Source organism: Urocampus carinirostris, chromosome 2 (genome assembly GCF_059441175.1).
Source record: "Urocampus carinirostris isolate Australia breed hairy pipefish chromosome 2, RoL_Ucar_1.0, whole genome shotgun sequence".
Classification (NCBI taxonomy): domain Eukaryota; kingdom Metazoa; phylum Chordata; class Actinopteri; order Syngnathiformes; family Syngnathidae; genus Urocampus; species Urocampus carinirostris.
The window spans coordinates 22,052,050-22,079,189 of NC_142350.1; the positions used below are offsets into that span (position 1 = coordinate 22,052,050).

The window sequence follows — 27,140 nt, forward strand, 5'->3', positions numbered from 1 at the left end:
ACCAGGTTCTGCAACAGCTTTGTCGCCCTGGCCATTAGACTGTTAAATGGTCAATCACACACATAGTAAGCCTACACAGCTTCTAATCTGTACATCTGTTTGTTTGTTTTTTATGCACTACTAGCAGTTCTTTTATACCTAACCACGCCTTTGCACAGCTGTTCTCCTCTGCACTATCGTACTCCAGTGTTATTGTTATTGTATAGTGACTTGTTTACCTGACTGCCCATTTTGCACATCTGGTTAGCTGCTCCTCTTGCACTACTGTATAATACTATACATAGCTATAATTATTTAGTATATTATTAGTACTTTAATACTCCAACACAATACATTATATCTGTACATTCAAAGAAACTGTGCGGGTCCGATGTATCGACATTTCGTTCTGTATACACGTGTACAAGAATGACAATAAAGTATATCTGAATCTGAATTGATAATATTACATCAAAGGTTAGCCTTTGCATTCCAGCCAAAAAGTTTTGGCTCAACCGACCAGAGCACTTTTTGTGTTATCTGTGTCTTTTTTTCAAACACCAAACAGGCCTTTTCATGGTATTCTTACAGAATAAGCTTGCTTCATGCCACTAAAGGGCAAATTTATGAAGAGTACGACTAAGCGTTGTCTTAAGCACAGATTGTCCCACCCTAACTGTGTATGCCTGCCTGGAATCATCCGGCTCTTGGTCGCTCTTCTAATTAGTTTCTTTGTTTGGGCCGACGGTTTAGAGGGACTGCCAGGTCTTAGTAGGTTTGCAGTGGTTTTATGCTCCCTCCATTTTGATGTTATTGCTCTCACTGTGATCCGGGAGATGTGTAAATGTTGCCAAATCTTCTTGTACCCGATTCATATTTGATCTTCTCCATCATTGTATCCAGGATCACCCTGGTGTGTCCTTTAGTCCTTAAAATGCTGTCTTTTCTGCAGTGTTTGCTTTCACTGACCTCTAGCCCATCACAGATCAGGTACATTTAAACTGAGACCAAATTTGTCATGTATACCGTCACGTATCTTGATTGAAAAAGAGAAAGTGGAATCATTCATCAGGTTTTTATTTTTCTGACTTCAATACAACAGCAAAGGAAGGAATCTTGCTTTCCTGCGAACACTTTTCCAGTGATTTTCAATGGGCAGAAGCCAGTCTTTGAGGAGAGAACTGATGAAAGGAGTAAAGAAGAGAGCGCCAAAGGCCACTTTTTCTCGCTTGCCGGCGATTCATTTCTTTTGTGCCTTCTGTGCCGCTTTAGTAACCTTGCCAGCGGTTCCAGCTGACTTCTCCACTGACTTGATGACGCCGACGGCAACCGTCTGCCTCATGTCTCGCACGGCAAAGCGGCCTAGAATGAAAAACAAAGTTAGGATTTAGGGCAAGGAATGTTTTCTGCCACTGAAGGGAATTAGTGTTTCATGATGAACAGTGAGGAGGACCAATCCTTCCTTATGAATACACAAATATAAATAGATGAAAACATTAATAAAATTAATGCATTCCTATAAGTTTGCTTTTTGGATTTTTATTTTGTCTGGTATTTTGTCATGAATTTTGTCGAGCATGTGGTTGTGTATATCGTTGCGTATTTCGTCCTGCATATTCCTGTTTATACTGTCGTGTATATTTTCGTGTGTTTTGTCGTGTATATTATCTTATATTTATTTGTGCATATTATCCAGTATTTCATCTTTTTTTTCTCCATGTATTTTGGTGGGTATTTTTTCATGTGTTTCTTCATGTATATTATGTGCTTTTTTGTGTATTTTGTAGCGTATATTAGCTTCTATTTTTCATTTACTTTTTTGTTGTTTTGTTTTTGTATTTTGTCGTTTATATTGTTGTGTATCTTGTGTAAATTACCCTCTCTTTTTTCATTTATTTTTTGTGTATTTTGGCATGTTTAAATTGTATATTTTCGTGCATTCTCGTGTATTTTTTTTGTGTATTTTGACGAGTATATTGTCTTGCTTTCTGTCGTGTATTTTGGAGTGCGTTCTCTCGAGTATTTCGTCAAGTATTCTTGTGTGTTTTGTCGTGCATTTTGTCACGTATAATCTCATGTATTTTGTTGTGTAGGTTGTCGTGTATATTGTAGCGTATATGGTTGACGTATATATAGTCGTGTATACTGTACTGTGTATCATTACGTATTTTGTCGCATATTTTGCTTTGTATTTTGTTGTGTATACTTAAGTGTATTTTGACCTTTGTTTTTGTTGCATATATTGTCGCATGGTGTGCATGTAGATTATTTATTTTGTCGTGTATAAAGTTGTGTATTGTATCGTGCTGTCGGGTATTATGTCATGTATTTTTGTGTGCGTCTTGACGTGTATATGATCCTATTGTATAGTGTTGTTTATTTTATTGTGTATTTTTCTTGTGTTTCCTTCACAGGACAATTCCATACAAACTAATTCCCCCGGCCGCTAACCACGAGGAAAGAAACGCGTCAGCAAAGCAAAGCCTCAAGAGAGCCGTATCGGCGTCGTTTTGGACTTGTTGGGAAACATAGCAACAATTTCAAGCATTTATGAGCACTTCACCCAAAACTCCATCCCTTTTCAATCCTTGAGACAAGACATTGAAATCCGAGTAATTTCAAGGACTTCGAGCACCGTACATACAACAGTTTCAGTCATACACAGAAGACTCAATTTTCGTAGATCATTATTAAAACAGTAACCGAGACCCTCACCGAGGGGAGGGTATGCAGAAAAGGCCTCCACCGCCATAGGCTTCGTGGGTGTCATGTTGACGATGGCGGCATCTCCGGACTTGACAAACTTGGGATTGTCCTCCAGTTTCTTCCCAGAACGCCGATCCACTTTCTCCAGCAGTTCCGCGAACTTACAGGCGATGTGAGCAGTGTGGCAGTCCAGCACGGGGGCATAGCCTGCATTGATCTGACCCGGGTGGTTCAGAACGATGACCTAGCATGGGAAGACATGTGAGGATTAGCGAATGGAGTGCTCCAATCGTTATATTTACAGTGTTGGCACACATCTTTCATGGGCAAATTTAAGCACTTCAAAGGCCAATTTTTCCACTTTTCCTGTACCTTCAACCCAATGCCGATCAAGGTCTTGTTTGTCGGCTTTGATGACTTAAAGAAAGTCACGTTCTTGCTGCTAGCACATACTGTGTGCTATTTTGCGCTGTTCCTATTTAAACGTTTTTTTGTGTCAATTGGCTGCTATAAACCGACATGAATTCTGCCATTCTGCTTTAACAATGCAGGCGCAGCTTGGATACTTCACCCTTGCCTAAAATTGCGGAAATGGTTCTATAGGTATTGGGTAATAATGGAGTTTAATACGGAAGATTAAAAAAAGAAAGTACTGTATGTATAAAAAGCAGAAAAGGAGCTAAATTTGGACTCATTTTAATTATATCGATTGCGCTGAAGGGCAGCACTGCAGCTGAGTCGTGGCACAGTTCTGAGGTCATGAGATCAAACCCTCCTGTGTGAAGTTTGCATGTTACCCCCATGCTTTCGTGGGTTTCCCCCGAGCACTTGGGGTTTCCTCCCTTATTCCAAAAAACATGCATGTCAAGTTAATTGGCATGTCCAATTTTTCCCTAGGTGTGAATGAGAGAGTGAGTTGTCTGTCTCTGTGTGCCCTGTGACTGGCTGGCAACAAGTTCAGGGTGTCCCTTGCCCACTGCCCAAAGATGGCTGGGATGGGCTCCAGCACCCCCACCACCCTACTGAGAATAAGTGGTGCAGAAAATGGATGGATGGATGATTGCTCTGAAGCAGAGTGCGTTCAATCTGCTGAATGTTTGCTTTTTGTTTAACTTACTTTAATGTATATTTTTTGCATGTTTTCAGAGGATCTGTGTTTAAATTGATTAAAAAATTGTAAATAGTTTTGTTTTTTGCTTTTTACCATTTATTTACAGTTTCAAAGACTTAATATTTTTTAATTTTCATTTTATTGTCATGCATTTTCAGGGATATTGTGTTGCTGTTCAACTTAAAATCTGTTCAGTGTGTAAAAAGCTAAGATTGTTTTGTATTTTACAATCATTTTTTGTAGATCTGTGAATATTTTAATTTACAGTATATTTCATATATTTTGCAGGGATCCCCTGCAAAACATATGGGTTCGGTTACTAGGGGCTGAAGATATTTGGAACTACAGGAGGCGATCTCCCTTTTATCAAACTCGTATAGGCTAATGGACAATTGAATGAAGCCTGCAAATGGCCAAAAGTAGTGTCAATCGAAAGGTCAGCAGCTGACTACTGTATTGGGAATAATTTTGTGAGTTTGTTTATTTTAAAAGTGGAGTTTTGGAGCAAAATGAACTGATTACTACAAGGAAGGTCTAATGAAGCTGATATGCTTTTAAGCAGTTTTTTTTAAGTGTGGGTATTATTGTGTGTTTTTGGAGTCAGTATTTTACACGGTTTGATTCAATGGATTGTCCTTAATGTAATGAAGCCTTTTTCGTGGAAGTTGATGATGGCCAGGGGACGTCATGGTGAGTTATGCCGGCTTTATAATTTTGGGGTATCTTGTTTCAGACTGATGGTGATGTTTCTGAGAGTACATATTTAAATGGTTATCATATCTTGAATTCCAAGAGTTGAAGCTTTCCATTTATATATGGCATGACGTATTTCAGGAACTGGTGACATTGTAAGGACACGCATTTGTTTCTCAAAAGTCCGGCGTTAAGGGGTTAACACGAGTGACCCAATGGTGGTGAAAGCACGGTACACGTTCCCTGCGATCCCGGTCCTCTTTGGTGGTTTAGCTGGGTGTCCTATCAATGACACTCCAGTCCTATTTGGGCTCACCTGAGCATTGAAACTGGTAGCCCCCATTGGTGGGTCATTTTTGCTGTCGCCCGCCACATAACCGCGACGAATCTCCTTGACGGACACGTTCTTCACGTTGAAGCCCACGTTGTCGCCTGGGAGGGCCTGAGGCAGGGACTCGTGGTGCATCTCCACCGACTTGACTTCGGTGGTCAAGTTGGCGGGGGCGAAGGTCACGATCATGCCGGGCTTCAGGATGCCGGTCTCCACGCGGCCCACCGGGACGGTTCCGATACCTGGGGGACGGGCGGAGGTGAAAGGCGGTACACTTCTTTGGACGAGAACCTCCGAACGTGAGAATTTCGGTAAATGGCACATGCGTCGAACATGGCGCCTGACAGAGTTTTAATTTGGCCCGCAAGACATGAGAAAAATCAGCTGCAGTTTGAATGAAATGAAATGATCTGCATTTCTATAGCGCTTTTCAAGTCAATGACTTCCCAAAGCGCTTTACAGTGGGCTCCACATTTCCCAATAGCGGCCTTGCAGCCATGTAAGGCGCTAACCTGCTTATTGGGGGTATTAAGGGGTTCAGTGTCTTACCCAACATGTCATGTAACACTGACGAGCCGGGATTCGAACTGGGATCCCAAGACCAGCGCTCTACCTGCTGAGCTACTGCCACCCCAAAAAAATGTCCACTTGATGTCGACAAAGCCAGGCGCCACTCCCAAAGTAATTGGAGCTCTTTTACTTTCTCTCTTTGTTTTTGCTCTCTGTTTCAGTTAATTTTGGTCTCTCTCTTTTTCACTCTCTTTCTCTCTGTCTTGTTTCTGTCTTGCTCTCCCTCTTTTTCTCCGTGTCTCCTTTTCTTAATCTTTCTTGTTCATTTTTTTCTAGATATCACTGTTTCTCTTTTTCCCCTTCTCTTCTTTCTTGCTTTCTTTTTATATGTCTGTGTCTCTTCTTTTTTTCTCTTACTCTCTGTCTTTCTTTTTCTCCTTTTCTATATATTACTGTCTCTCTTGTTCTCTCTCTTGTTCTTGAGCTATTTCTTGTTTTTTCTCATTGTCTTTATTGATCTCTCTCCCGTCCCCATTCCGTAGCAGCCCACTCGTCGTGTTTTGTGAAGGCAGCCCCAACTCATTACAGTATTCGATAACGGTCTCGTTGCATGATCCTGGAGTTACGAGCGCAGTCCCGGAACGAACGGTGCTCGTACGAAGAGGTAGTGCAGTGCGGCGACTTACCTCCGATTTTGTAAACGTCCTGCAGGGGGAGGCGAAGAGGCTTCTCGGTGGGACGCTTGGGGGGTTCGATGGCGTCCAGGGCAGAGAAGAGAGTGCGGCCGGTCGCGGTTGCGCCGCTCTTTCGCTCGATCGTCCAACCCTTGAACCAGCTCATCTATAAAGTCAAACGCAAGCTAGGTTTAGCATGGTTTTGCCTATAATGCTCTCATTGTCTGAAAAACGCAATTTGACTAATTCTATGCCACACCTTTCTCTCCACTGAGAAGACAATGGTTGCTATTTTGACTCGGTTTTGAAAGCCTGCAGTGAAGTCTGTAGCTAAGGGCTGCAACAAGTCATTGATAAAATGTCTTCATCTCTATCTCTTCTATGCCTCTTTTTGTTTCTGCCTTGTAGGTGTAGCTTTCTCTCTGTTTCCCTCATTGTTACTCCGTTCTTTTGCTCTCCCCCTCTCTGTCTCTTTCTTTCTTGTTCTGTTTTCCTTCTTTATTTGCTCTCTCGCTTTCCTTTCCTATGTCTCTTTCTCATCTCTCTCTTTTTTCCTTCTTTTTCTCTCTCTCTCTCTTTCCTTTTCCTATCTCTCTCTCTAAGATAGTACTGTTGTGTTTTGCTACCACATGTCCCACAGAGTTCTCACCCCCGTCGCCCGAAGTCAATGTCAACGTGAGCAGCAGACCCCTCCCCACTCCCCTGCTCACCTTGTCGCTGGGCTCGAGCATGTTGTCGCCGTGCCAGCCTGAGATGGGCACGAAGGCGACGGCTTTGGGGTTGTAGCCGATCTTCTTGATGTAGGCGCTGACTTCTTTCGTGATCTCCGTGTAGCGAGTCTCGCTGTAAGGCGGCTCGGTGGAGTCCATTTTGTTGATGCCCACGATGAGCTGGGTGACGCCTAGCGTGTACGCCAGCAGGGCGTGCTCGCGGGTTTGCCCGTTCTTGGAGATGCCCGCCTCGAACTCCCCCACGCCGGCCGCCACAATGAGCACGGCGCAGTCCGCCTGGATGCCAAATATTATTTAGAGTACTGTGCTGAAGTCATTGCGCACACAAAAAAACAATGGCGACCGAATGATGAAGGTGCTGTATCTGAGTCTCCTGCAACTGCAACTATGGAAACTAGTACTATTTGTTTCATGTGGGGGAGCAAAAACTGTAGTGTGTAGTATCATGTATTTTGTTGTGTGGTCGCTTATTTCGTATTTCACTTTGTCATGTACACTGTTGCATAAAAAGTGCCTTATACCAGTGTCTGAAATAACATCTGCCTCAACGCCCGGGGTGTGCATCTTTTACGTCGGGAGTACAACTTACAAAACTTCTCTGCCCGGTCGTCCGACAGCTTTTTTAAAAATAAACAAAAAACAAAAAAAAACAACATCTTTCGTTTTTTTTTTAACAAATAAAACGTTTTATTCCGTATACGAAATCCTCGTTCGGTTTAGAAATTTTTGAATTTCGGTTTGTTTAGCAATTTGCATAGTCGGCAGCCGATCAAAAGCACGCATCGAATAACTTCGTGCTTCCGGACTTTCCCAATGTTATACGGTCGCGTATTTGCATATCATTTTCCAAAGAAGACGCACAGAGAACGCAAGAAAAATGGATAAGTGATTAGGAATCAAGCCAAAACCTCCGCCCCAGAAGAAAGATTCAAAAGAAGCTAACAAAATTGATGACACTACGAAACATAAACATACATTGAAAGCATCCTGGAAAGAGGACTTCACGTGGCTTGTCGCAGACGACGCAACGCAAACATTTCATGAATGGATATGTTTAAACACAGGTACTGATGGCAGATGGAAAACAGCGATCTCATATTCATACAATGAATGTTATAAGTAGAATTATAATAAACTTAATTTTAAAGTGTTGTTCTCTCATATATTCTGATTATCAATCCTTGATACTTATAATGGCTTTTTTTTGCTATTAGTCGTCCTTTTGTGTTTCAAGATGTAAAAAACAGGGCAGGCAATTTTATGGCTACAAACTCACAAAACTCTGAAAAGTTGCCTGCCCTGGTGTCCGGTAACTTTTTGTCATGAGTTTCAGACACTGCTTATACTGTCACGTATATTGTATATATTTTCGTGTTTTGTTGTGTATAATGTTGCATGTATTATGTATTTTGTCGCGTGTAATGTTTGTGGGTGTGCGCCTTATAATCCAGTGCACCTTATAGTGCAAAAAAATACATTATATTTGTTGAAGAAATACTCCAATCTCAAAATCAACGGCTTTGACGTTGTACTGTTTGACGTTTGTACCTGAGATGTGCCGGTGATCATGTTTTTGATGAAATCTCGATGTCCAGGGGCATCAATCACAGTCACGTAGTACTTTTCCGTCTCGAATTTCCACAAAGCGATATCGATGGTGATACCGCGCTCGCGCTCGGCCTTCAGCTTATCAAGCACCCAGGCGTACTTGAAGGATCCTTTCCCCATCTGAGAAAAAAATATATACTTTCATATATGCAAAATGAGCAAATATACTCCAGTAATATTACAAAAACACAACAAAATCTAAGATGGAAAAACTTAAAAAATACATAAATACTAAAGTAATACTACAAAAATACCACTATGTAAATAATACTACGGAAAGACTACAAAAATACAACTATGTAAATACTATTGCAAAAATACTCCAAAATAAAAATACAGTTATTCTAAAAAATATTACGGATATACCCCTATGGGAGTACAGTGGAACCTCGGTTTTCGAACGCCTCTCAGTTCGGACAAATCGGTGTTCGACCAAAAATTGAGAAATTCTTGCTTCGCTGTTCGGTCAAAAAAATCGGAGTTCGAACGCCGGTACGCTAGGGTGCGATGCTGAGCGGCGTACGTGTGTTTTAGCCCCTAATTATGCCTCCGAAGAAGGTAGGTGCAAGCAGGACAGGTGAAAAAAAAAAAACAAGTTGTTCGTCCAACTATTGCCTTTAAGAAAGACATAATAGCTAAATATGAAAGAGGTGTACGAATTTCCAATCTTGCTAGTGAATACAGCATGGCTAAATCTACTATCAGTACGATAGTAAAGAATAAGGAGGCTGTGAAATCGAGTGATGCGGCTAAGGAAGTTAGCGCTATAAGCAAGCAACTGCCGCAAGTTTTGGAAGAGGTTGAGAAACTTTTGATGATTTTTCTCTCCCCACCGTCCACCACAAAGGTAAGAAATCCTATTCATAATCCTTTTTTTATTCTTACACGTTCATGTTAGCGTACGGAAGATTATGATAACGCGAACGTACGATTAGCCTGGGTTAGCTTCATGTTTACGTTCATTGTAAACATTCAGGGTGTTGGAACGGATGAAAACGATTTTACATTACTTTTAATGGCAAAAACGATTTTCGGTGATCGACCAAATTGGTTTTCGAACAGGGTTCTGGAACGGATTATGGTCGAGAACCGAGGTTCCACTGTACTACAAAAAGACGACTGCAGAAATACAATAAGACTAAAGTAATTCTACAAGAATACTGTAAAAAAAACAATAACAGTAATACTGTTGGTGCTTAAAAACGGATTTTGTATTTTGCTTTTTTTGAGAGTATTTTGAAACCATTTTGATGAAACGATTACAATATATATATATATATATATATATATATACACACTGGACTGTCTCAGAAAATTAGAATATTGTGATAAAGTTCTTTATTTTCTGTAATGCAATTAAAAAAACAAAAATGTCATACATTCTGTATTCATTACACATCAACTGAACTATTTCAAGCCTTTTATTATTTGAATATTGCTGATTTTGGCTTACAGCTGAAAAAAACTCAAAAATCCTATCTCAAAATATTAGAATACTTCCTCAGACCAAGTAAAAAAATAATTTTATAACAGCAAAACTAAATCAAACATTTGAAAATGTCCATTGATGCACTCAGTACTTGGTTGGGAATCCTTTTGCACGGATTACTGCATCAATCCGGCGTGGCATGGAGGCAATCAGCCTGTGGCATTGCTGAGGTGTTATTGATGCCCAGGATGCTTCGATAGCGGCCTCCAGCTCATTTGCATTTGTAGGTCTGGTGTCTTTCATCTTCTTCTTAACTATACCCCACAAATTCTCGATGGGGTTCAGGTCAGGGGAATTAGCAGGCCAATCCAGGACAGTGATGCCATGGTCAGTGCACCAGTTACTGGTGGTTTTGGCACTGTGGGCAGGTGCCAGATCATGCTGGAAAATGAAATCCTCATCTCCATAGAGCTTTTCAGCAGATGGAAGCATGTAGTGCTCTAAAATCTCTTGGTACACAGTTGCATTTACTCTGGACTTGATGAAACACAGTGGACCAACACCAGCAGCTGACATGGCTCCCCAAACCATTGCTGACTGTGGGAACTTCACACTGGATTTCAAGCAACTTGGATTTTGCTCCTCTCCAGCCTTTCTCCAGACTCTGGCGCCTTGACTTCCAAATGAAATGCAAAACTTGCTTTCGTCTGAAAAGAGGACTTTGGACCACTCTGCAACTGTCCAGTGCTTCTTCTCCATAGCTCAAGTCAGACCAAGTCAGTTCCGTTGTCTTGAGTTCAGAAGTGGCTTGACCATGGGAATACGGCTATTGTAGCCCATTTCCCAGACACGTCTGTGAACTGTGGCTTTTGATACCTGGACTCCAGCTTCAGCCCACTGTCTTTGAAGCTCCCCCAAATTCTGGAAGCGGCTCTTCTTCACAATTTTGTTAAGGCTGCGGTCATCTCTTTTGGTTGTGCAGCGTTTCCGGCCACATTTTCCCCTTCCAACAGACTTTTTGTGGATATGCTTTGAAACTGCACTCTGTGAACAACCTGCTTTTTGAGAAATTTCTTTTTGTGTCTTACCCTCCTGATGGAGGGTATTAATGATGGTCCTCTGGACAGCAGTCAGATCAGCAGTCTTCCCCATACTTGTGATTTAGTTTACTGAACCAAGCTGAGTGTTTTTAAGGCTCAGGAAACCCTCGCAAGGTGTTTCGAGTTAATTAGATGATTCAGGTGATTAGTTGAATAGCCTACTTGTATACTTTTTCATGATATTCTAATATTTTGAGATAGGATTTTTGAGTTTTCTTAAGCTGTAAGCCAAATTCAGCAATATTAAAATAATAAAAGGCTTGAAATAGTTCAGTTGATGTGTAATGAATCCAGAATGTATGACATTTTTGTTTTTTTAATTGCATTACAGAAAATAAAGAACTTTATCACAATATTCTAATTTTCTGAGACAGTCCAGTATATATATATACGGTCAGCACAGCGGCGCAGTGGTTAGCGCTTGTGCGGCACAGTTCATGTCATGGGAACCTCTTGCGTGGGTTCAAATCAGACTTCCTGTGCGGAGTTTGTATGTTCTCCCCGTGCTGGCGTGGGTTTCCTCCGGGCACTCCGGTTTCCTCCCACATTCCAAAGACATGCATTTCAGGTGAATTGGCCGGTCCAAAATTGTCCCTAGGTGTGAATGAGCGAGTGAGTTGTCGTTCCCCTAGGCCCTGCGATTAGCTGGCAACCAGTTCAGGGTGTCCCCTGCCCACTGCCCGGAGATGGCTGGGATGGGATCCAGCCCCCCCGCGACCCTAATGAGGATAAGCGGTACGGCTAATGAGATGAGATATATATATATATATATATATATATATACATATACACCTGAAGATGTTTGTGTGTGCAGTATTCATAAATAAGAAAAATGTGAACAGCCTGCCTGATGGGCCCGCGATTCCAAATACTTGCCCACCCCCTGCAGTACCAGTAGACCTGTTGACTCTAACGTGCTGTTTAGTGCGTTACTCCCAACAGTAGGGGGCACTAAAGGGCCTAGAAATCCTAATCTACAGAGGATGTCAATTCTCGACAGGAATTGCAAACAACCTTATAATACAATAGTTCACCAAACATACATTTCCTGGAAAGCAAAAGAAAATGTTAATTTGACGACACTGTGATAGAGTGTTAGAGATTTTAAAAAAAATGACTTACAGCCCCCAAAGTCAAACAAACACACTTTAAAGTAATGAATATTCATCCATCTCGAGATTTCATAAAAGCACGTTTTAAAATAGAAGATAACATCTGCTCATTTTGAAGAATTGATATTGAAACCACCGACCAGAGATCGTTTCTTCCTCATGCCATGAGGCTCTTTAACTCTACCCGACCGAGTAAAGGCCCACACTAAACCACACCCCCCGACATTGCATATTACCGTATTTTTTATTGCAATATGTATTCTGTGTAGCACCATTTAGATACTCTATATAACAGGGGTCGGGAACCTATGGCTCGCGAGCCATATATGGCTCTTTCTATGAGTATCTATGGCTCAGAGACAAATTTGATTGCATGCAAAATTTCTTCATCCTGTTCGAAACTTGAGTTGTCTATCCTAATCAGGTACACGCAAAGCCAAACCAACATTGAATATCAAGGCATTACTTTGCAGTATATATAGGGCACGTTTTTCACTACAATTTACAGTCAAGGTGTCACACAAAAAAGGGGGGGAAAAAACTCGTTTTGGCTGTACAACGCTAAAGAATCCTTTATATAAAAGTTCACTATATAATCTGTGTTCAGTGTTCAGATACCTTATGATGAATCCACAGAACTGTAAATACGCCAAAACACCGGAAGAGAACTTTGATTGGGCGAGTGAGAGGGATGGGTGGAGCTATGCAAAAAGTGCAAGCACTCCCTCCCATCTCTCGCCCTACGCCGTCTGCGCCAAAAGTGAGCTCATCAGGCTCCCTATTTGCAGAATGTTGAGACGTTTCTACACAATAACTGCTTGCATCTGGTTTTGAAACCAATATGTATGAAAAAAAGGGTCAAAAGGAGTTTAACCGATCTTGAGTAATTGCAAGAAAGAGACAAGTTTAAAGTGGTATGTTTGTTGATTTTGGGACAGGGGCTCTGGCATTATTCTCTTTTCATACTACTACTATACACTACTATAGGAATCTCATCTCATCTCATTAGCCGTACCACTTATCCTCATTAGGGTCGCGGGGGGGCTGGAGCCCATCTCAGCCATCTCCGGGCAGTGGTCATGGGACACCCTGAACTGGTTGCCAGCCAATCGCAGGGCACACAGGGACAGACAACTCATTCGCTCATTCACACCTAGGGACAATTTGGACCGACCAATTCACCTGAAATGCAAATGTTTTTGGAGTGTGGGAGGAAACCGGAGTGCCCGGAGGAAACCCACGCAAGCACGGGGAGAACATACAAACTCCGCACAGGAAGTCTGGAGCTGGATTTGAACCCACGACAGGTTCCCATGACATGAACTGTGCCGCACAAGCGCTAACCACTGCGCTACCGTGCTGCCCTAATTTTTATCAAATCATCAAAAATAAATGTGCTGAAGACTTTTGTCTGGGGAGTGGGTTTAGCAATTTAGTAAATTTGTCTCATAATATATGATGTGGCTCTTTCCCAAAATAAAATTAATATTTTTTGCTTTTATGGCTCTTTGAGTCAAAAAGGTTCCCGACCCCTGCTATATAACATGCTACAGCGGGCATTTGCACGTCACATTGGGTATTTGTATATTGTATTCCTTTAGCTTTATTATTGTATTGTTCTCAGCTCAGGGATGCTGCTGGAAATGTAAATTTCCCTGTGGGGATGAATAAAGTATCTATCTATCTATCTATCACCTATGGACGCGTTTGACAGGACAAGAATGACCAAAGTACAACAAATCTTATCTAACACAGAGTAAAATATTTAATCCCCCCAAAAAAATTCTGTTTATCTGAATTTTGTCAATGAATTTCTTCATTTTTAATTGAACACTTCCTGATTCCAAAGGATTTAGAATTTACATAAAAATCTCCCGCTTTTATTGTTACGGATTTTGTCGCGTTTACTGTAGCATAATACTGTCGCCTGTATTGTGTTGTGTGTTTTGTATTGTATATTATGTATTTTGTTTGCGTATACATTTGCATATTTTGTTTTGATACTGTACTGTCGCGAATGCAGTTGCGTAGTACTGTTACTTATTGTTGTCGGTTTTGTCGCGTATACACGTATATATTCCTAAGACTTAAAAAGTGGTCGGCGGCGCCCTCTGTTGGCTGCGGCTGCATCGGCTCGCTACAACGGGTCAGGTGCAATCGACATTTCGTTCTGTGTACATTGTTACACAGAATGACAATACAAGGAAATTATTATTATTATTATTATTATACTGTTGTGGATTTCATCGTTTATTCTGTGATGCATTTTGTCCTGTATGCTGTGGCATACAGTCAAACGCAGTCATGTATTACTGTCGTTTATAGTCATTTATATTCTGTAATTTGTCGCATATACATTTGCATAATGCTGTCGCATATTTTGTCGTGTATACTGTCTCGCACGCAGTTGCGTAATACTGTAACAGTATATATTGTTGCGGGTTTTGTTGTGTATATTATGGATTTTGTCGCGTACACCAATTCCAGTGTGCCTTATAGTGGAAAATCGTACTTTTTTCAACACTACATCTGTTGAAGAAATACGTTTTATTTTGATTTAATCTTTGAGTTCGATGAACTAACCCCCTCCAGTTGATTTACAAATGTATTTTATATTTACATCCCTGTCAACCTGTACGGTTCTGCCGTACAAAGTACGGTTATTATGCATTTTTAAGACGTGTACGACATACGAAAAAATCTGTACGAAAAAAACGCAAATTTGTCAATTATGGGTACCATTATGGGGACTACCACGAAACGGCAAAATCAACAGTCAAACGAGTTCGCCGCTGTAGCCTCTATCTCGGTATGATTTTTTTCCTTGCAAACGAAGCGAACAGTTTGATGCTACTGTGCGCATGCATCTGCCGCCTGGTGATTTCCCATCATGCATCATTCCGTAGTAGTTGTGTAGTGAAAGGAAGTCCGTCTCTTTAGAAAACCGGCTTTTTTTGACTCAACTCAAACGGCTCACTTCTTTTGGTGCATTATATTACGAATTATGTTGTATAAAGAAGTTAAAAAAGGAAGTATAAAAGGAGAAAATGAAAAACGACAGGTTTGTGGTTATCCCTTTAGTCATTACCAACAATAATTTAATGCAGAAAAGGAATTAATTTGAATTAATTATATTTGCATGTATTTTTTTCCTTCTACAGTGAACGTCCGAGCTTCTTAATTTTTGACCTTTTTTTAATAAACCTCATTCATGTCGAGCAACTCGGTATCTCACAACAACATGTTAATTAACAATATATAATATAACAAAACACATGTACAATATAACATGTTGAACTACATAAACACGTTTTTAAAAAAACATGAGGTGTAAGATTAGTTTGTAGGGAAAATACAACAGTTTTTAAGGGCATGGAGCCGTGGAGGTAGACAGGTATTTATTTTTAATCTGTATCTCTACAGCACTATGTTCTCTTGAAAATGTTTACTCTGTACTGATTGTTTCTTTACCCCTGCCATTTTTGTTCAATGCTAAATAAAAATTGTTCAAAAGCCAAAGAAATAAAACAAAATGAATGGAAAAAAGGTGGCAAACCTCTTGAGCCTCCTTCTCGAACTTCTCAATGGCTCTCTTATCAATGCCCCCGCATTTGTAGATCAAGTGGCCCGTGGTGGTGGATTTGCCAGAATCCACATGGCCGATGACGACGATGTTAATGTGGACTTTCTCTTTCGCCATTTTCACTGTGGGCCAAAACAAGCATTTTTATCGAGTCAAGTAATTTAAGGTGGGGGTCTCAAACGTATCGAATTTTTCACAAAATCCTTTCGACGTAAAAACGTCCTCTCTCGAATAACATTTAAAAAAATGAAAAAATACTATCATCCAAAGTGACAATTTGTCTCTTTGTCCACTAGATGCTGCTTTAGTGCAACCGAAAGGGAGTGCTAAAAAAACAAAAACCCGACACTTTAAGGCACCTCTCGTTGCATAATTTCCTAGTCCATTTCTGAATTTTGAAAATTTTAAGAGCGTGTTTGAAATACACGACAAAGAGTTGTAGGTCAAATGAAACACGCTAGGAGCGTTATCAAAAATTTCACATTAGTGTAAATTCAGACGAGTCACGCTTCCACGTGAAATGACACCTAAGCATCCCCTTATCAAATGACCATTACCATTTGACAAGATTGAATTTATGGCAACTCACGTTCGCCATCGTTTAACATGCAACAGGAAAAGGCTTGTCACGTGTTCGGCCTCCATATTGCGCAGCGCCCGCCATATTGTCACTACCGATTCGAGACTGAAGCGCGCAGACACAACGTTGAGAAATGAACTGAGGCAAATAACGATTTCATTACAATTGTACCCAAACTTTACATTCGGTGAAACATTTAAGCCGATTTAACAGTACTTTAGGTAGTCATGGGGGGGTTAAGTGTGGAACTCCCAAAACACTTAAATTTTGTTTTACCTGAAATGAGTAAGTGCTAGTCCACCTGAACTGGAAGGGTTGAAAAGACCGAGACGGAAACGGCTCCGGCTTTTATACAGACCTTTAAAAAAGGGTGGAGTCCCCTCAAGCATACAATGTCATTCGAGAAGTCACAGCCCAGACCGAAGAATACCTGAATAACTAGCACCACGCCAAGAAAGCAGTAAAACAAGTTCAAAGGCAGTTTCCATTTTTTCAAAGACGTTTTTATTAGTTACCAGCAGCGTTTCCAATTTGTGTGGCATTTGAACATCCAATCAAAACCTTTTCAAAACTTAAAGAGGCACCAACATATGATTGGGGTGACCGACAAAGGCGCAAAGTTCCTTTTTTTCCTGCGAAAACTTTTACGGTGAGTTTTAATCAGCATAAGCCAGTCCTTGAGCAGAGAGCTGGGCCTCAGAGATGAACCGGGATGGGGCGAGGAGAGCGGGGATGGGGTGTTCCGCTGCTGCCGGCAAACTCCCCCTGGCTGGATGTCCTGCACGTCCATTCATTTCTTCTTTTGGGCCTTCTCTGCAGCCTTGGTGGTCTTTCCGGTCACATCCTTGGTCTCCACTGCCTTGATGACACCGACAGCCACAGTCTGCCTCATGTCACGCACAGCAAAGCGACCTGAGGGAAGAAAGTTGTGTCTAAATTCTTATTTTAAAGTGCTAATAATTACACCAAAGTTTCAACAGCACTTAAGGATGGGCTTCGGATCCCAGTTATTGGCCTATTTTGGAAACTAAGGTACATACCAAGTAATCAGTAACTACTAGCCACTTGGGGTACTCACCAAGGGGCGGGTATGAAGAGAAGGGCTCCACCACCATGGGCTTAGTGGGGATCATCTTGACGATGGCAGCATCTCCAGACTTGACGAACTTGGGGTTGTCCTCTAGCTTTTTGCCTGAACGACGGTCGATCTTCTCAATGAGCTCCTTGAACTTGCAGGCAATGTGAGCTGTGTGGCAGTCCAGGACGGGGGCATAGCCTTCATTGATCTGACCAGGGTGGTTCAGGATGATGACCTAGCGAGACAAGACATTAAATAAACGCTTTGTCATCATTTCAAATCAAATACAAGTCACTTTGCAATACCTGAGCGTTGAAGTTATCAGCACCCTTGGGGGGATCGTTTTTGCTGTCGCCAGCGACGTAACCACGACGGATCTCCTTGACGGACACGTTCTTCACGTTGAATCCCACATTGTCACCGGGGACAGCCTCGGTCAGGGACTCGTGGTGCATCTCCACGGACTTTACTTCAGTGGTCAAGTTGGTGGGAGCAAAAGTGACGACCATGCCTGGCTTCAGGATGCCAGTCTCCACACGACCAACGGGTACGGTTCCGATACCTTGACAAAATTTAGTCAAATGCTGCGGCCTGATTCCAAGTGATCCCTAAGTAACAGTAAGCAATCTTACCGCCGATTTTGTAAACATCCTGCAGGGGTAGACGGAGGGGCTTGTCTGTGGGACGCGAAGGGGGGAGGATGGCATCAAGAGCCTCCAGAAGGGTGGTACCAGAGGCATTGCCTTCCTTGCGCTCAATCTTCCAGCCCTTAAACCAGCTCATCTACAGAGAAAGGAACGTTAATTCCCCACATTCCCTACCCATCTTATTCCTTTCAGATGCAGCATTCTCACCTTGTCACTCGTCTCAAGCATGTTGTCTCCGTGCCAGCCAGAGATGGGGACAAAGGCAACTGTGGCGGGGTTGTATCCAATCTTCTTGATGTAGGCGCTGACTTCCTTGGTGATTTCCTCATAACGCTTCTGGCTGTAAGGGGGCTCAGTGGAGTCCATCTTGTTGACTCCCACGATGAGCTGCTTCACACCCAGGGTGAAGGCAAGCAGGGCATGCTCACGGGTCTGCCCGTTCTTGGAGATACCAGCCTCAAACTCACCCACGCCAGCTGCAACTATGAGCACGGCGCAGTCGGCCTGGAATGTTGATGAACATTTTCGTATAAATATTCACATTTGGTTCCAAAACACAAGTCCCAAATTGTGCATTTGTTGTACACTTGGTTTGTACAGCCGTTAATCTGTACCAATAGGTGACCATTGTGGTAAGGTATGATTTCAGGCAGTCCCTGAAAGATTGCTTACCTGAGAAGTGCCAGTAATCATGTTCTTGATGAAATCCCTATGTCCAGGAGCATCGATGATGGTGACATAGTACTTGCTGGTCTCGAACTTCCACAGAGCAATGTCGATGGTGATACCACGCTCACGCTCAGCCTTCAGCTTGTCCAACACCCAGGCGTACTTGAAAGAGCCTTTGCCCATCTGATAAACACATTTACAAATCTCGTTTATTCACGGCTTTTATTACTAGGCCATATTGCCATGTCATTCTTTGGATGCGCATGCGCAGAATCAGACACGCCCTTTAGTCGACAGCTCAGCAATAGCATGCTGACGCCATTTTGGAAGATCGCTCTGAATTCAGTAGTCTCGACTTACCTCAGCGGCCTCCTTCTCGAACTTTTCGATGGTTCTCTTGTCGATTCCACCGCACTTGTAGATCAAGTGGCCGGTGGAGGTAGATTTACCGGAGTCGACATGGCCGATAACCACAATGTTAATGTGGGTCTTTTCCTTGCCCATGATTTTAGTTTCTGAAGGAACACATGAATAATTTTAAGACTCGATACATACGACGAGAAACTAATTGATAAACACCTGATCTACCACAAATCAAAGTTCTACGTTTTAGTCGGGCCCATTTCGGGGCTAAAACTGTAGCTAGTCGCTAGCGTGATGCTAGCGGGCCTTGCAGCGGCCCAGGCCGGACGAGACACGTGTTCCACATTTCACGTACGAGATTCGGTTATGTAAATTCGATATTCGTGCTTTTGACTCAATCCTATACCGAAACGTGACTACCTCCATAAATAAAAGGTCCATCTGCGTCAACGAGTTAAGAGCGGCCATTTTAGGGCACTCCCTTTGTCTTTCAGGTTACAAAGTCACAACGAAACTGAAATCTATCAGGAGTCAGAACAGGAAAACGTGAATACTCAAGAAAAAAAAGTGTATATATATATTATATATTTAATAGTCTTATTAATTACTACTATTAATTCCAATCTTAGCTTCATTGCCTAACATGCGGCAAACACATACACGTATGACATTTTAGAGGCGTGAAGTGAGGTTTAAATAACGTTTTAGTCAATAGTATTGATGGGAGGATGCTGGAGAAAGCGGATTGAGTTTAAGGCCCTCGGGGAGGATGAAAAGGGGCGAGAAAACACACGAAGTATCCGCTTACCGGTGTTTCTGGGTTTATGCGGCCAAAGCTGCTGCCCCTTGCCAGGTTACAGAAAGAGAGCGTTAGAATATCGACGTCAGCTTTTATATCAATGCGGGGCACCGTTACTTCCGGTCACCCCCCTTCTTATGCCCCAGGGCTAGCAAATCATATCACGTTGTGCCATTGTGACGTGAACGCGGGGACCCGGATTACGGTCAACGGTGTTCACTTTATTCAATCACGGGCAGAAACGCCAAAATGCGAATGGTTCTTAACATCTCGGGATATGGATATATTTTTCATAATTTCTTCCATTTAAAAACAATAATTTTTTATTAGAGTATGTTACAGCTTGATTTAGGTTCCAAATTAGGGTTTTAAATTGCAGATAGGAGTTCAAAATATGATTTTAAATGAAGGTATTAAACTCAGTATGAGCAAACCGTAATCCGATCAAGTCAAATCACCCGAATAGTACAAAAAATGCTACTGCAAAAATACTATAAGAATACTACATACATCCCACTACAAAATGAATAAAAATCATAGTATCGTACTACAAAAAAACTACTACAGAGATACTACTACAGAAATACTACAAAAATACAACAACAGTAATCATATTGAAAAGTCCTACAGAAATAGTACAAAAATAAAAATACAATAATACTACACAATTCAACAAAAATACTACTGCAGAAACACTGAGACAATACGAAAAAAAACACTGCATAAATCCTACCACATAATAGTACAAAAATACAAATACAATACTACTCCAAAATGCAACAGAAATACATCAATACCGAAGAAATGCTACAAAAATACTGTATACATACTACTACAATATACATCCAAATCCTAGCATCCTTTTACAAAAAAAAACTACTGCAGGGACACTACTATAGGAATCTCATCTCATCTCATTAGCCATACCGCTTTATCCTCATTAGGGTCGCGGGGGGGCTGGAGCCCATCCCAGCCATCTCCGGGCAGTGGGCAGGGGACACCCTGAACTGGTTGCCAGCCAATCGCAGGGCACACAGGGACAGACAACTCATTCACTCATTCACACCTAGGGACAATTTGGACCGGCCAATTCACCTGAAATGCATGTTTTATGGAACGTGGGAGGAAACCGGGGTGCCCGGAGGAAACCCACGCAAGCACGGGGAGAACATACAAACTCCGCACAGGAAGTCTGGAGCTGGATTTGAACCCACGACAGGTTCCCATGACATGAACTGCGCTAACCACTGCGCCGCCGTGCTGCCTACTACTACAGGAATACTACAAAAATATGACTACAGTAAAACTGTAAAAAGATCCTATACAAATAGTAACCAAATACAGGTACAATAATACTACAAAATACTACAAAAATACAACAGAAATACTACTGCAGCAACACTACTATAATACTAAAGAAATACTGCAAGAATACTACATACATCCTACTACAAAATACATACAAATACTAGTATCCTTTACAAAAAAAGACTACTGCAGAGACACTTCTACAGGAATACTAGAAAAATACAACTCCAGTAATACTGTAAAAAGATTCGACAGAAATAGTAACCAAATACAAGTACAGTAATACTATAAAATACGACAAAAATACAACAGAAATACTACTGCAGCGACACTACAACAATACTAAAGAAATACAACAAGACTACTACATAATTCCTACTGTAAAATAGTACCAAAATATGTAAATACAGTTCAGAGTTCAGAGACAAGGAGGAGGGGCCACAGCAAGATAGCGGGGACGCAACCATCGTTCAATCAGCACAAATAAAAGATATTTTAGAAAAATTCCTTGAACTCTTGGAATTTTTGTAGTGTTGACAAATATTTTGACAAGTCGGGCTTTCGCTACGTCTGCCTTGCGTAATTCCCACGGATTGCTAAAAGCTGGCGTAATTGGGTCAGTTTTTCAAGAAATCTGAGGCAAAAAGGCAAAGGAATATTTTCATTATTTCCTTTATTCTTTGTTTTTTTACATGATGTGCCTCTCATTTTACTTTAATGTGCGGCAATCTAATTTTAACATGAATTTGTTTCATGTTCTGATGCTCTTTTATGATTTATCAAAAAATATCCTACCATACTTTTGTGGGACAGATTAGCGCGTTTATGTTCAAATTACTTACGAAGCGTTCAGGTTACGAAGCTACTCCCGGGATTCAATTGGTAAGTAGGAATCCCAATGCAATGGCTGTCCTCAAAAAGGCCTGACGTAACCCATCGATGTAACCAAAGTAGCCACATAAAATACGGCAGCAGAAACAGTTGTATCTACTGTAAACACCGACTACTGTTGTTTGAACTGATGCATTCAAGGAGACCCCCCCAAAAGCTAATTTTAGGGTTCATCGTTTTACAGTGGGCGGTGTTGAGCGCACGAAAGGCGGCTACTTTAAGTGCAAATGAGGGGAGTAGAGAATCACTAGATGGGCACTGTCTGGAAGAGTGGCAGCTTGTTATTTAAAGGACCCCCGGAGGAGGGGTTGGGAGCTCAGCGAGGGTGGGGGGAATTTGTGACGGATGTCGGACCCTAAAGCGTTTGGAGTGAGCCAGATTGAGAACAGGTCCATCCAGTTTCGGTATTTGCAATAATGACGGTCTTAACTGCATTGCACATCTGCTTGCAAAACAGACACTCGCTCCAAAGTATTCCATTCGTTTGCTGACCCCATTACGTTGACGTGTGTTGGGCAGTGATAAGTTGCAGAAAGTAACTATCTGAAATACTCTTTAGTAAAAGTTACTAGTTACCAGGGAAAGTAACCGGTACTTTAAAAACAGGTTGTCTGATTTCGAATCATTTGAAATTTTCACAAGGAGCACGACGTCCGCAGCGACGATACGAATACGAGATCTTAAATCACTGGGGAAAAGCTTTTGAGTATCATGCACATGGCATGACTTTTGGCTTTCATATTTTTGTTGAAAAACAAACTTTAAGGCGATGGCGTTACGTCCTTTTGGTTTTATGACACATTAAAGGCTTTTGGTTTCTTTATTTTTGGCTGTCATATCTTTTGTTGAAAAACAAACTTTGTGGTGATGAACATGACTTGACTCTTTGTTGTCAATAATGATCAATAATTTAATAAAACGATTCCACTAAAGAGAAAGAAATGAATTAGAAAATAAATATCTAAATAAAGAGATGAAATTGAAAACGTACTTGTCACAAATTCAGTGGTGCAAAGATAATGGGACAAAACCAATCGATGATGAAATTTGTTGCCAATCAATTTCAATCCATTAGTTGTTGCAGCCCTATTAAATATATAGTGATAACATGGGTTGGATCCCTTAAGCACCGAGGTAGTAGAGACACCATATTCTGTGGTGTGTTTTGGGCAAGTACAGCCTGGTGGTCAAACTTTGTGGCCTTTGTGCTAGTTATCAACAAAAAGAAGCTCTCAGTTCCAAAAAGGTTAAAGACTTCGCCGGTTTACCACGCTGTCGAAGGATTCGGCAACCGGCTAGAAGACGTTGTAGTGCAAACCTTTCAGGCGTGACCAGACAAGTTGCAAAAATCCAAGCTCTTCATCGCATCCCCCTCGAGGCTTAAAAGTCAAAAAGTTTAACAACGAGTCAAGAAGCCGACTTTCGGAAGCTCGTGAGTAAACTGTATAATACTGTCAACGGAGAGCAAGACTCTTATATTTTCCAATCTACACATCGCTGATTTTTTTTAATGGAGCCAAAATAATAAATGTACTATATCTTCAGTCATGGGCAGCACGGCGGCGCAGTGGTTAGCGCGTGTGCGGCACAGTTCTGAGGTTGTGGGAACCTCCTGCGTGGGTTCAAATCCAGCTCCCGGCCTTACTGTGCGGAGTTTGTATGTTCTCCCCGTGCTTGCGTGGGTTTCCTCCGGGCACTCCGGTTTCCTCCCACATTCCAAAGACATGCATTTCAGGTGAATTGGCCGGTTCAAATTGTCCCTAGGTGTGACTGAGCGAGTGAGTTGTCTGTCCCCGTGTGCCCTGCGATTGGCCGGCAACCAATTCAGGGTGTCCCCTGCCCACTGCCCGATGATTGCTGGGATGGGCTCCAGCACCCCCGCGACCCCACTGAGGATAAGCGGTTCAGCTGATGAGATGAGATGAGATCTTCAGTCATAAATAAGAGCAACATTTGAGAAATAATTGTCTTTATTGTCATTGAAATCAACGTGGTGAAACATCGTATGCATCAAGATTCAACATGGTAACCAGGCTGGAGAAGGATGGGTGCCACCGGGCTGTATTCGCCCAAGACACAACACAGGAAATGGGGCCCCTACGACCCTCATGGTTAAGGGATCCACTCAACAGTTACAGCAGGGGTCACCAATCTTTTGGCCAGGAGAGGGTTGGGTGTGCCAGGCTGTACTTGCCAAAGACACATCACTGGAAGTGGTGCCCCTACGACCCGTGGTTAAGGGATCCAACCAGCCCCAGGGTAAACATGTAATCACTTTAAAGGTGGTGTCCGTATGTTCAAAATATTATACTTGCGGACGCCATCTTCTGGCTGAAATCATCATTGCAGCCTCTGTCAAGCTACTTGGGAGGGGGCCCTTCGTCCAACCAAATGCGCTTCTTGGTCAAAATACAGATGATTCAACTGTTGGGGTGTTGTTCTCCCTCTTCCACTAAAGGGTGTCTAATGGGCTCGGAATTGGGACAATTGTCCAATTGTCACACACCTGTCCTTAATTACTCCAAGTCAAATGATTCAGCAAAGCTAAAATTTGGTCTGTTAAATATTAGATCGCTTGCTCCAAAAGCTTTACTTGTTGATAACATTATTCGTGATTATAAACTTAACTGTATGGGTCTTTGTGAAACTTGGTTACGCCCGGATGAGTATTTAGCGCTAAATTATGCTTCTTCCCCAGACTACGAGAGTAGCCATATAGCGCGCACGTTGAAAAGGGGTGGTGGTGTTGCGCTAATTTCTGAAAAAACGCTCAAATTTAATCCTCGTACCTCTAATAATTACAAGGCGTTTGAGGCTCTTGTGATGCGGTCCTCTCTATTGTCAATTTATGTAATAACTATCTATCGCGCACCTGGGCCATACACAACTTTCTTAGACGAAGTTGCTGAACTTTTGTCTGAACTAGTAACCTATGCAGACAAAATAATAATTATGGGGGACTTTAACATTCATATGAACTCCCCACTCAGTTCACTTACTATTGCGTTTAAGTCTCTAATTGATGCATTTGGTTTTAATCAACTGGTTGATTTGCCAACCCATAAAGATGGGAACACACTAGACTTGATTCTGACTCGAGGAGTTTTAACCTCAAACATTATGGTGTTACCGTGTACTACCGTTATCTCGGATCATTATTTAGTTACATTTGAGGTGCTAGCTAAATGTAGTGTTAAAAAAGCTGAAGGATTTAGCGGACGCAATATAAGCACTGGCACAGTTTCTGAGCTCTTTGAACTCCTTCCTGGAGCAGTTGCGTCCTTTCCTTCATACAATGGCTCGATTGACTCACTCATGAATGAGTTCATGCAACCCTGACTAGTGTCCTGGATTCAATATCGCCCATGAAGCTAAAATCACGTCCTAAAAGACGCACGCCTTGGTTTACTGATGAAACTAGAACCCTTAAACAAGAATGCAGGAAATTGGAAAGAAAATGGCGCACTACCAAGCTTGAGGTTTTCCATCAAACATGGTGTGACAGCTTGTTAAAGTATAAAGCGGCCCTTGCCTCTGCAAAATCGGCCTATCTTTCGAAGGTGATTGCGTCTCAAAAGAACAATCCCAAAGCCCTTTTTGACACTGTAGCATCGCTTACAAGGCAACAGACTACTGCAGATAGTTCGACGCACTCTGCTCATGACTTAATGGTCTTCTTTACTAAGAAGATTCAATGCATACAGGAAGAAATTGCTAAAGAAATTATTAATACCACACATACTAAAGGGCTGAAATCTACAGATGCACGACAGGGTGGCTGTCCTGGGATATTGTCCGGTTTTAGTGAACTGTCACTTGATGATCTCAAACAGGTGGTGAATGCGGCCAAACCGACAACTTGCCAGTTCGACCCGCTTCCAGGTTCACTTATTAAAAGTCTTTTTGGCGTCCTTGGACCTTCAATTCTAAATATTATAAACATATCACTCTCCTCAGGTGTAGTTCCAGCAGCTTTTAGGTCCGCCGTTATTAAACCCACACTGAAACAACCCAACCTTGATCCAGAAATCTTAAGTAATTATAGACCTGTGTCAAACCTACCTTTCCTCTCTAAAGTACTTGAAAAAGTAGTGGCACAGCAGCTAAATGTTTTCATATCCGAGAATAACCTTTTTGAATCCATGCAATCAGGATTCAGGGCTAACCACTCTACTGAGACAGCTCTGATCAAGGTAACAAATGATCTCCTACTGGCAATGGATTCTGGCGCTTCATCACTTTTGCTGCTGCTGGATCTTAGTGCTGCTTTTGACACAGTGCACCACAATTTCCTACTAGAACGGTTGGAAAAATGGATTGGTCTCTCAGGAACCGTCCTCTCGTGGTCTCAGATAGGACGCACTGTGTTAAATATGGTGAAATGACATCTGAGCCCTTTAATGTTACCTGCGGTGTTCCACAGGGTTCAGTGCTTGGCCCCCTTCTTTTCAGCATTTACATGCTTCCATTAGGTGATATTATTCGCAAGTACAATATCAGCTTCCACTGCTACGCAGACGACACTCAACTATATCTTCCGTTGGAGGAATCTCCCACACTAAACTGTGGAAATTTGGAGGCCTGCCTCATTGAGATAAAAGAGTGGATGTCACTCAATTTCTTGCGTCTTAACTCTGTAAAGACCGAAATGTTAGTCATTGGTCCATCTAAATGCCGTGATATATTCTCAAAAACTGCTGTGAACATATATATGTGTGTGTGTATGTATATGTGTATATATATATATATATATATATATATATATATATATATATATATATATATATATATATATATATATATATATATATATGTGTATTTATATATATGTATGTATGTATATATGTGTATGTGTATGTGTATATATATATATATATATATATATATATATATATATATGTGTGTAAACTCATTTGGGCATTGTTAACAAATACTTAAAAGGGAAAATATTTAATTTTCATTTAACTTCAAACAACGCACTTCACCTTTAAAGAGGAAAAATAAGATAAAAGACTGTCAGAATAAATAGGGTGGATGAATAATTTGATAAGTAAATATTTTTAAGAGGTAAAAGTAAATGGTGGAATTGATTTGATTGCAACAAATACAAATTGATATTGGTTCGTGTTTACACCCAGAGATAGTACACAAACAGCCTCTGGGATAGTTAATGCAAATTTAATTTAATTTGTAAAACACTGGCTTTCATCTACAAAATTTTGCCAGATGGCACTAAAA

The 27,140-nt window shown here is 41.5% G+C and overlaps 2 protein-coding genes across 2 annotated transcripts; both read right to left on the reverse strand.

Annotated features, from left to right (window-relative positions):
• Positions 1–1,039: 1,039 nt before the first annotated feature.
• On the reverse strand, positions 1,040–16,550 carry LOC148371349 (elongation factor 1-alpha-like). The gene is made up of 8 exons (XM_088329374.1): positions 16,424–16,550; positions 15,541–15,689; positions 8,284–8,463; positions 6,715–7,011; positions 6,017–6,170; positions 4,806–5,062; positions 2,695–2,929; positions 1,040–1,341 (listed from the first exon to the last, which is right to left on the reverse strand). Exons 2-8 carry the CDS (start codon positions 15,682–15,684, stop codon positions 1,220–1,222), a joined length of 1,389 nt encoding a protein of 462 aa, XP_088185500.1. The 5' UTR covers positions 15,685–15,689; positions 16,424–16,550; the 3' UTR covers positions 1,040–1,219.
• Positions 16,551–16,628: 78 nt separating this feature from the next.
• LOC148371350 (elongation factor 1-alpha) lies at positions 16,629–19,879 on the reverse strand. Its single transcript, XM_088329375.1, has 8 exons — positions 19,713–19,879; positions 18,902–19,056; positions 18,545–18,724; positions 18,080–18,376; positions 17,858–18,008; positions 17,531–17,787; positions 17,226–17,460; positions 16,629–17,059 (listed from the first exon to the last, which is right to left on the reverse strand). The coding sequence occupies exons 2-8, from the start codon at positions 19,043–19,045 to the stop codon at positions 16,938–16,940; spliced, it is 1,386 nt and encodes a 461-aa protein (XP_088185501.1). The 5' UTR covers positions 19,046–19,056; positions 19,713–19,879; the 3' UTR covers positions 16,629–16,937.
• Between the last annotated feature and the right edge of the window lie 7,261 nt (positions 19,880–27,140).

What these genes read in the sequence shown, in the direction of transcription:
- LOC148371349 (XM_088329374.1), bottom strand. Translation starts at nt 15,684, where the DNA reads ATGGCGAAAGAGAAAGTCCACATTAACATCGTCGTCATCGGCCATGTG. An exon ending in TGATCACCGGCACATCTCAG is followed by an intron (nt 7,012 to 8,283) that starts GTACAAACGTCA and finishes TTTGGCATCCAG; the next exon opens with GCGGACTGCGCCGTGCTCAT. An exon ending in TTCTGCATACCCTCCCCTCG is followed by an intron (nt 1,342 to 2,694) that starts GTGAGGGTCTCG and finishes TTTTCATTCTAG; the next exon opens with GCCGCTTTGCCGTGCGAGAC.
- LOC148371350 (XM_088329375.1), bottom strand. Translation starts at nt 19,045, where the DNA reads ATGGGCAAGGAAAAGACCCACATTAACATTGTGGTTATCGGCCATGTC. An exon ending in CTGATAACTTCAACGCTCAG is followed by an intron (nt 17,461 to 17,530) that starts GTATTGCAAAGT and finishes TTGTCTCGCTAG; the next exon opens with GTCATCATCCTGAACCACCC. An exon ending in CTCTTCATACCCGCCCCTTG is followed by an intron (nt 17,060 to 17,225) that starts GTGAGTACCCCA and finishes TTCTTCCCTCAG; the next exon opens with GTCGCTTTGCTGTGCGTGAC.